General features: G+C 50.2%; 2 protein-coding genes across 2 annotated transcripts; one reads left to right on the top strand and one right to left on the bottom strand.

Moving 5' to 3' along the window:
* The first annotated feature begins 3,203 nt into the window (after nucleotides 1–3,203).
* Nucleotides 3,204–7,970, top strand: LOC120678720. Its single transcript, XM_039960035.1, has 3 exons — nucleotides 3,204–3,601; nucleotides 5,781–6,018; nucleotides 7,480–7,970. Exons 1-3 carry the CDS (start codon nucleotides 3,293–3,295, stop codon nucleotides 7,617–7,619), a joined length of 687 nt encoding a protein of 228 aa, XP_039815969.1. The 5' UTR covers nucleotides 3,204–3,292; the 3' UTR covers nucleotides 7,620–7,970.
* Nucleotides 7,971–7,976: 6 nt separating this feature from the next.
* On the bottom strand, nucleotides 7,977–9,766 carry LOC120678719 (annexin D5-like). The gene is made up of 3 exons (XM_039960034.1): nucleotides 9,240–9,766; nucleotides 8,441–9,117; nucleotides 7,977–8,362 (listed from the first exon to the last, which is right to left on the bottom strand). Exons 1-3 carry the CDS (start codon nucleotides 9,313–9,315, stop codon nucleotides 8,150–8,152), a joined length of 966 nt encoding a protein of 321 aa, XP_039815968.1. The 5' UTR covers nucleotides 9,316–9,766; the 3' UTR covers nucleotides 7,977–8,149.
* Nucleotides 9,767–10,256: the final 490 nt, after the last annotated feature.

Here is a 10,256-nt window from a genome sequence, read left to right as displayed (position 1 = left end):
GATGGTCGATGAGAAAGCAAGCGCAGTACTAGTGGATCCACCTGGCGTGATTAGGGCAGTAATGAGATCAGGTGTCTGCTTAATTATAGGAAGGAATCCATCGTCATCGAGCTATTGATGAGCAGCATGACGTACGGTTGCCCTGCTGCTAGCTTAGCTGTCTTGAATTGAATCGGGAGTCCTTTCTGATCAGAGGGGAGGAGTTCCGTTGGGTACACTAATACTAGAATGACTCCGGCACTGATCGTCACCGGCCGGGGACACATTGGACGCGCGCGCGTCGTGACGGGGACCAGTCACCTTCCGGCCTCCGGCAGCAGGGCTCCAGGGCCGCCGGCCGGCGACATGGCTCAGCCGTGTAAACCCGGCAGCGACATTGGTGAACAAATAAAGAAAGATTTTTTTTTAAAAAGGAAAATTAAGGAAGACAATCGTTCGTGGGTAGAAATTAAAGGAAATTAAAGGAAAGAATTCGAATCCGTGGAATGAATCCCCAGCAGCAGTTAGGGCTATTTTGAAGGAGAGGGCTAAAATTTATAACCTATTAACACTCATATCTTTATTAAAGTTTTTCAATCATACCTAAACTTTAACCGAACCAATTAACACTTCTGTTTGATTACACTAATACTAGAATTTAGCACTTTCACTCATTATCATTTGAAATCCCTACGGGATACACTTGGGCGTGCTGACCAACCCGTACAGGTTTTGGTGAGAAGCAAGCTAAAGATGCACAGTAGCAGTGTGCGAGCGTGCGTATTTGTTTGTTTAATTTACGGATGCCATGTGATTCCTTCGGATAACCCGTGCGTATACGTACTCTGCTGCACGTAGGGTGTCACGACCGATGGATGCTACACGCTCGTGCAGATGCCAGTCTCCCACGCGCGCGAATCTGCAAGAAAGACAGAATCTGAGGACGCATCTGGACCATAAATTTGGAGGCCCATCTGCCTCAGTAGACCTCGAGAGTCGAGATGGCCCAAGGAAGATACATTATATGCAGGCCGAAGGTCCGCAATCCTTTTGTTCCTCGAGGAGGCCGGCCCAAGTTGCGTTCTTTTGATTTTATGCGATGAAGTATTGAACCCCTCGATTCGGGATGTAAACAGATCGAATACCAATAGATATTGCTGATATTGTATTTGTTTCTATATTTTATTCGAATATGGATCGGATAGGATAGTATTAGTTTTTGCCAAATATGATTGTAATGGATATCGACATCATTAAAATGTAATTTTTAGTATCTGAATACTGATCGGTTACAAATATTGAATATCCGAAATCAGATACGAACGGATAAAAACCCTTCCAAACCGGATCAAATCGAATACGGTTAGAAAATATCCGTACCATTTACATCCCTACCCTCAACAAAAGAAATGAGATGAAGTAAGATTTAGTACTACATTCCAAACTTACTTTTCTATTCTAAAATAAGTGTTCGTTTAGCCTGCAAATTTCTATAAAGAGTGTCATGTTAGATTATAGTAAATCTATCTAATTATTTGCAATATTAAATAACAAGAAAATATATATGGTATAAAGAAGTATATGGAGTCAATCAAGTACTTAAAAGGATGTTAATTTTCTAATTCCAATGCATTTGCATTTGCATTTATTAAATATATAGAAAACTAGGAGCAGATCTGGACTGGGTCGGGCAAGGAGGTTAGCCCTACCCCGTGCATCCTATGGAGCCCCCAAAGCCCCCCTCCCCAAAGAAAACATTTTTCAGCTATGGATCAAGACGAGGAATAAAAAAAACTTAGTCAAATTCGAGCAAATTTGTAGAGAAAATAATACCCCTCTATTTTTTATTTGCATGTTATATTAGGTTTGTAATAAGTAAAACTTAGGCAAATTCGAGAAAATTTGTAGAGAAAATAATACCATTTAGAATACCAAATTTATTTTATGGAATCCACTATGAAATACGTATTTTTTAAAAAAAACATAGTACATACGTAGAAACTCAAAAACGCACGCACTCTCACCCCTATGAATACACATAAGCGACCCTATCCCTATGTTGATAGTGCATATATCATGTAGTATAGTTGTTGCTGTATTTTTTTTATAGATTTGATCAAACTTTGTTAACTTCAACATATGACAAACAAATACGTTAAATGAAAATTGAGGAGTATAATACATACTTCCTCCATCCTGAAATGTAGAGCATTGTAGCTTTTTGCTAACAAAATAAAGAGATAGGGATAAAGACGTATGTATCCTTCATTAGCTCTCTCTTTGGTTTTAATTGCAAGATTATCAGCTAGCTATTGGTTGTTGAACGGAAATCTAGGAGTTTTTCAATCCTTTTATTACTTTCTGGTTAGTTGAGAGATTGGACCTAAAAGACTTTTTGGGTATAGATTTTAAATTTTCTAATATCTTATATTTTAGGACTAGACCTGGGCATGGGCTGCCCGACCCGACGGACCCGACCCAACCCGCCCGAAAATAGCCCGACCCGACCCGACCCGAAGAGTTTGATGGGCGGGCTCGGGTCAAAATTTTTGACCCGGTATGACTGACGGGCCGGGCATGGGCTAAAAATTTTGACCCGAAACCCGAAAAAACCCGAAGGAACCCGACATTTTACATAGGTCCGGCCCGACCCGACCCGAACCCGACCCGACCCGACTGGCTGTCGGGTCGGGTGCGGGCTCAATTTTACGGCCCGGCCACCGGGTCGGGTCGGGCACGGGCCGCTAGAAAAAACACCGGGCTTTTTTTGGCCCGACCCGAACCCGACCCGGCCCGGAGGATGCCCAGGTCTATTTAGGACAGAGGAAGTAAATTAATTAAGTACAAACTCTCGAGGCCTAAAAATGTCGCGGACATTATTGAAGAAGCTGCCGACATTTCTCGCCTGGCCTCATTCACTCGTAACCTGACCACTCACAAAACCTCCCCGCCGAATAATTCAGCTCGACCTGATCCGAAATTCCGAACTGACGGAAGCGGCGGCCACACGTCGAAGCGCGCTCCTTCCGCCAGGCGCCAGTAGCAACGTCCCACCCGGCCCAGTCCAGCTCCAGCTTCTCCAGCCCTCGCCTCCAATGCGGGACGCGAACCAGGCGGGCCCCACCCGACAGCCGACGTGGCGCGTGGCCGCGCCACTCCTTCCGCCACGTGTCCCTCCAAAACCCCCTTCTTTTTCTTTTTAAATTAAAACCCCCCCCCTTCTTCCAGTTAAATCCCCAGCGCATCTGCCAATCCGACGCCGCCGACCCAGCAGTGGCATTGTCTCCACCGTCCACCCTCACCGCCCAACCAGATGGATGTGTACGGGCCCGCCGAGCCCGCCGCCAACGGCGAGGCGGCCTCCGCCGCGCGCCCCGTGGACGTCGCCGCCTCCGGCGGCGGCGAGGAGGGGGAGGGCACGGACACGCTCCCCGGGGTGGTCCGCGGCTTCCTCGACGGCGTCTGGTCGTCCCCCGGCGGGGGCGAGCCGCTGCTCGGGCGGCTGCGGTCGGCGTCCCGCGAGGCGGCCCCGCGGCTGCCGGGGGCGTCGCGGAACTCGGCTCGGGACCTGCTCGAGTGGACCAGGCGGGGCAGCGGCCTCCGCGCCATCCTCGTCATCTCGGTGAGCACCCCCACCCCCCGCGTGCGCCCCCCCGTTCGCTGGCGGCGTTTCCTGATCCGTCCATTGAGCATAGGTTTTCCAGCCTTGTTCGCTAAATTTGTTTGACTGGGTTTTGTAATTGGTGTGCGCAACTTAAATACAGACGGTTGCCTAGTAGTAACCGATCTTGCTCTAGATCTGTAGCCTTTGATGCCACAGTTGTCAACTTGCCCTTTTGCAATGCTAAATTCTGTTATCATGGAAGTTCTGTGGAGAGAAATGAAGAATCGGCTGGATTCTAATTTCCAAGTCAAAGTGTATGGAGATCTCATTGTTAGCTGAACCCATCAGAGCCTAACTTGTGCGTGGTGACCATAATTTGAGGTGGCACTTATTTGTACTCCTTAGAGGAAGAGTTTCTAATATGTTTTACTCCCAATAATTCTATACTGGGACCTTGCCAAAATATTTTAGGCACAAAAACCACTCATCCTTCCAACAGTGACCCTATTTTTAGTTCCCAAAAATGTTAAAAGCACCATGTAATCAAAGATGGACCTCCGTCCTACCGACCAAGCTTGTGAGTATAATTTCGGTGTATCATTCCAGATTATACTAGTAAATATTTGATACTTATGTATCCTTGTTATCTGTATTATTATGTGTATTATCTATGCATATTTATTTTCATTTGCTTCCAATCTGGTTTGATTCACATTATACGACAGTGAAACTTAACTTTTTTTAAAAAAAAGAAGCTAGCTGCAACCTGTATATTCCTAGGGAAACCTCTTCTCTCTCATTCTTCTCTCCCACCACAAAAGAGCAGTCTCTTCCTACCTCGTCTCTTTCTCTCGATAGTTGCCGCTGCCACGGCCCTGCCGCTGAAGCTGATTGGAGCTGTAGAAGGAGTTGAGATCAAACAATGTGCACCCCTTCGTGGCTGGGAAGTAGGAGTCCTCCCCATGCCAAACATCGCTTGCATGAGACCGCCGTCCGCAGGGCTGGGCAAAATTTACCGAGAACCGAACCGAACTTACCGAGAACCGGTACCGAAAGTACCGGAACCGAGGAAGTTCGGTTCTGCTTCGGTTCCCAGTTGAGCGGAACCGAAGTTTATCAGTTAATTCGGTTCTTGGGCTCGGTTAACCGAGGAACCGAAATTTAGCCCAATAAGGCCCAATCTAACCAGCCCAAGCCCAAGTAGAAAACCTAATCCTTCTTTTCACCCCATCCCCCCACCGATTCCCAGTCACCCACCATCAGTCCGTCACCACATCCGCCCCCCGAGCCGCGCTCCTCACCTGGCGTGAGCGCCCGCCGCCGCTCGCTGGTCCCCGCCCCCAAGCGCAGCCCCGCCCGTTGCCCGGCGTCACTAACCTGGCGCGAGCGCCCGCCGCCGCCCGCTGGTCCCCGCCCGTCGCCTGGCGTCAAGCCTTCGGCTCCCTGCCACCCCACGCCGTTCGAGCCCTGCCCGGCTACCTCGCCAGGCCGGCGGCCGCCACCACCCACCGAGCGCTCGCGAGGCTGTCCCCTCCCCCACCGCCGGCCGCCGGCGCCCACCTAGTGCCCCGGCCAAGCCTGCTCCGGCGTGCCTGGCCGCCCAGTGCTCCGGCCATCCTCCCCAGTGCCTCTGTTTTTTTTTCATCCTGAAAGTTCGGTTCCTTCGGTTAGTACCGGTACCGAACAGAACTAACCCAAACCGAAGTTGCTCGGTTCCTGTCTATAGAAAGAACCGATCGGTACCTATTATCTAGGAACCGAAGTTCTGTGGGAACCGATCCCGAATGCCCAATCCGAGCCGCCCGGACGAAGGAATGCAGTGGCTTGGCGTGCAGTGGCCGGTGCTGATGGTGCCTCGAAGAATCTGTTTTCCAGCCGGATGAATGGGCGATGACATGTGAGCTTGATTTTGGACCTAGGCTAGCATGGAATCACCGATTAGGAGTTCGGATGGTACGTGGAAATTTGGCCACTGATGTCGCCTGTTTTGGCTAGGCGGAAATATTGGGAGTTTGTTTTGGTAACTGTTGGAGCTTGATTTTTTTTTTAATCACATCCAAAATCAAATTATTAGGAATGAGTTTTGGACACTCTTGGAGATGCTCTTACATGCTTCCTCGGTTGCACCATCTTTAGGAATAGCTGAAATTTCTCAGGGATTTAATTATCCTCACTTCATCTGCTCCTGATGTGGCAGGTCGGGACCATCACGCTTATCACATTGACTGGCCTCCTCATTTTCATGTTCTTCCTGCTGGTTGCGACTGCTAATGCCGTCATTGTCTCGGTCCTGATGTCATTGGCAGCTGCCGGGGGGTTCTTGGCTATCTTCTTTGCTTGCGTAGTTGCAGTGTATGTTGGAGCAGTGTCAGTTGCTGTCTTTGCCATTTCTGCCACGGTTATCTCAGCAATTGTTGGAGTAATGATTGCTACTGGTAAGTCATATCTCTTTCCCTGTAAAAAAGATTGAGGTGTTATAGATCTGTTAATTCACGAACCACCTTCAGGCGTAACAGCCTTAAGACTTTAACTGCATAGTGCCAACCAGTATTCAAGCCGTTATGCGCTTCGGCATCGTAAGTAAATTTAGACAGTAATGTTGAATATATGATAAACCTTTATTGTTTCAACTGAATTATCTCAAATTCTTATTCTTGCCTGTAAAATGAAATTATATTAGAAACTGGTTTGCCTGTTCGTGCTGCCTCTCTGTGCTCTTCTAGGGAGCAATATGATCGTGCACTAAATTGAATTAGCGGAACCATGTGTTGCTTACTCACTAATACACTTGTAAAAGTAACTTTTAATAGTGTTATATTTGAATATTTTTGAAGAATAACTATTAATACTGGAGGAACACAGAAAGGAAAACTATGCATATTGTGCCATAACATTGCACTGAATCATTTGATACATATTGCAGAGTTTACTTTGGCATTGTTTCCTAATTAGTTAGGACAATCATGTGGGGGCATCTATAATATATAATTTGTTGGATAGTTAGTACTGATTGATTGTGATGTTTTCTAGTCAGGCGAATCATCTAGACATCTACTATGTAATTTTAACAAATTATTAGCAGGTTGTAGTGTTCTCTTTGTCAATCTGTTTTCTAGGAGAACCATTTAGAGGGTTTGAATTAGTCCTTGCAAAGTTGAGAAACTTCTTCACAGTATGTTTGAAAAACGAGTGGGAGCTAGGTAGTTTAAAGTTCAGGAAATTTCACGGTGAAATGCAAATTCTTACACTGGGTCCTGCTTTAATGCATAGTCAACCTTTAAGATGTGAATAGTATGAACTTGCAAGATAAAAGAATTTCGATAACAGAAGAAAGTTGTAGAACTGAAGTACTGGAAACTACGAGTGCAACAGCCGCAGTTTAAATTGTGTGATCAAGTAGGTTAATGATATCAATTCAGAGCCATAACAGTGATTATCATCTTACATCTCTTAGAGCCATCAAAAAGAAAAAGTTTCTTCTCCTAGACATTACTTCATGTTAGAGCCTTTTTGAAAGGTAAAGTTGAAACTGACCAATAGTCTAGAATCTCTTGTCAATTTCTAGTTTTACTTTTGGGAATGATTCAGCATGGCACTACTTGCATAAATTCGTGGAGAATAAGTAGGCACGAAAGCTCGAAACTAGATCGGGATAATGGGGAATAAAGTGGAACAACTTTAGAAAAAATAGCTACAGTTATGATTCGCTTCAGAAATGCCATGGAGGTCGTGATGCAGAAATTTAAACACGGACTGATCTGTTTTGACAAAGCAGTTTCCTTGCCACTAGAATTATCTTTTTCTCAGATTTGTTAGGTCCGAAAGCAGATCTTCATCTCCCAAGAACTTGTTGGATCACGTGTGCTAATGTTGGGGAAAAAATGCGTGCTATGCAGGCTGGGTCGGGTTCTTCTGGGTGATCTGGTTCGCCGCGAGGAAGAGCATGGACCTGACGAAGCACTCCATCGGCGTCACGAGCTCGGCGATCCAGTCCTACTCCGCGTCGCGGCACGTGAACCAGAAGCCTGTAGACTGAGGCTGAGGCTAGTTCCGGCTTTGGTTACATCCTTTGTGTGGAGCCTTTGATCTATGTGAATTACAAGGATTGCCGGTTTGTAAGAGGTGTAGAGGACGGCACGCCTGCTGCGGCAGCTTTGGTTTGTCTCGGTGACTCGGTGTATAATATAATAGCTCTGCGATGTTAGCCGATACACGTTGTTCTTCTGTGTATGGCATGTGAACGGATGAACTTGTGGTGAATAGTCAGCGCTGCTTGTGCATACAGCTCTATGTTTTTATTTTACGCTGTGAAATTGGGCCTTGTTGTATGTACATATGACCATAGCATCGGAAATGAATAATAAATGGATCCGTTTTTTGGTCTGCATGAGGATGCTGAAACTGAGGACGGAAGGAAGAAACCAATTCAGTGAGCACAGTGTGCGCGAAGATTGATCACTGATCAATTACGGCGTGTGCAGATACACGTACGAGATCATAGCCTGGAGCCAGAGCCATGGAGGCAGCACCGGGCACACCGTCCTGCGAGCTGCGACACGGCGGTGATCAGTAGTAGGCGCGGTCGCGGCCGACGAGCGAGAGGAGGAAGGTGCGGTAGTTGCCGGAGGTCTCGTAGTGGATGGCGTCGGCGAGCGAGCGCCCGTACATCTTGTGGTACTCCGCCTTGATGTGCTGCATGTCCATCTCCGCGCGCGTCACCACCACCCGGATCAGCGCCGAGTCGCTCGTGCCCAGCCCCTTCATCGCCTTGCGCAGCACCTGCGCCACCACCGCCGTTGGTCAGAAGCAGGTACAAGCAGCCAGCCCATGCCCATGGACGCCGCGCCGGCGCCGTACCTTGGCGAAGTACCTCGCCGGGCTGTCGGCGCAGCGGAGGATGGTGAGGAGGCCGAAGCGGAAGCTGCCCGACGTCTCGCTCTTCACCGCCGCCTCCAGGGGCCGGTCGTACATGTGGCGGTACGCGCGCGCCACGGCGGTCAGGTGCGCCCGCCGGCGCTCGGTGAACACGCGGATGAAGGCGCGCTCGTCGGTGCCCAGCCGCCGCTCGCCGGCGCGGTACAGGTCCCGCGCGTCCAGCTCCGGGTCCTCCGCCGCCGCCGCGGGCCGGGGCCCCTCGCACCGCGGGGCCGCCAGGTACGCCAGCAGCAGCCGCTGGTGGTCGCCGGAGGCGCGCTCGGCGACGTCGTGCTCGACGTGGCAGCCGAACCGGGCGCGGTAGGCCTGCCGCAGGGTCTGGAGCTGCGGCGGGGTTCGGGAGCAGATGACCTCGGTGGCGGCGCGGAGGTCGGTGATGTCCCCCGTCAGCGCCTGCTTCAGGATCGTCGCGTCGCGGGCGGCCGGGTCCAGGATCCACAGCAGCATGGCGCGCTTGTGGTGGCCGCTGAGCTCAGCGGCGATGCGCCGGGCGAGGTCCTGGTGGAACGCGGCGCGGTACTCCTGCTGGATGAGCGCGCGCTGCGCCGCGTCGCGGTGCGCCAGGATGCTGATCACCGTCGTGCTGTCGCACCCGAACCCTGCATCGCAGCAGCAGCAACTGCAGCTCAGTTCAGTGTTGTTCTTGTTCAGAATCAGAGCTGGTGGTGGTGCCGAGCCGCCGTGGCGGGCTGGCGGCCAGATTAGAGCCGGCGACGGCGACCTTTGAACGCCCTGTGGAGGTCGATGGCGTCCTGCCGGGGGCTCGTCGGCACCGGCGGCACGGTCAGGCTCGCCATCCTGCTCGAGCGTGTCGTGGTGGTGGGCTCGTGCTCGGCTCCCACGGGTGCGGGGGCGATCAGCGGCGCCGCCGTCTCCGGTGATCTCCCTCGTCGCGCGGGGGGCAGGGCTTTTTAAAGCGGCGATCACCGATGTGGAGTTGGGGGACATGACATCCATGGCGTCCGATCGACGCGGGTGGTGGACGCCCCCACGCCACCGTCACGGAATCGCCGGGGAAGATTGATGCGTCCTTATCCGGAGCATCTCCTTTCCCTTTCGGTTGGTGCTCGCTTGACGGAGCTTGGAGCCGCGCGGCCATGATTCCATCCGAGTATTGCTCGCGCCAAGCAAAGCTTGCGTCTTGTGATCGAGACGTGCCCAGATCTGCTGCCGCCGAAGCTGGCAAGCGCCTCCTCCGACTACGGATGGGGCCACCATTGCATCTGCTTCAAAGGAGACATGAGCAGTGGGCAAGATTGACGGGGAGTTGATGAGCAGGTATGCGGGCTGCGGGCGGGTAAGCAAACAAGCGTGATAAAATAAATTATTTTTTTGAGAAATATTTTGCAACTCGTGATTTCTATGGGTCTACACTTTTCCCACCTCCCTCGACCCTGACATGCGGATTCAGTGTGAGTGGTACGGTGAGTCTAATCCAAATAACAAATATTTTCAATTGTTTTGGATCTTTATAAGATTTGTTGTTGTTCATTTTTGTTTCACGTGTTCTGCAGTTTCGAAGCCAATGGACTCATTAGTCTCGTCAACAATTTCGGCCTTCATAATTCCCATGGACCCCGAATCTCACCGTCCTCAGTTAGGTCGATGAATAGAATCTGCGACTTCTGTAACTGACTATCAGATTCCAGTTGCTCAATGCTGATCTGGAGTCCAAAAGGAAGCTGTTCCAGACTGATGCATGTCATTCTCGATGCTTCCAATCTGACGTCAGCTCCCT

This window comes from Panicum virgatum, chromosome 6N, assembly GCF_016808335.1.
Source record: "Panicum virgatum strain AP13 chromosome 6N, P.virgatum_v5, whole genome shotgun sequence".
Lineage (NCBI taxonomy): Eukaryota > Viridiplantae > Streptophyta > Magnoliopsida > Poales > Poaceae > Panicum > Panicum virgatum.
The sequence above is the reverse complement of the archived record's forward strand: the minus strand, read 5'-3'. Positions and strand labels throughout refer to the sequence as shown.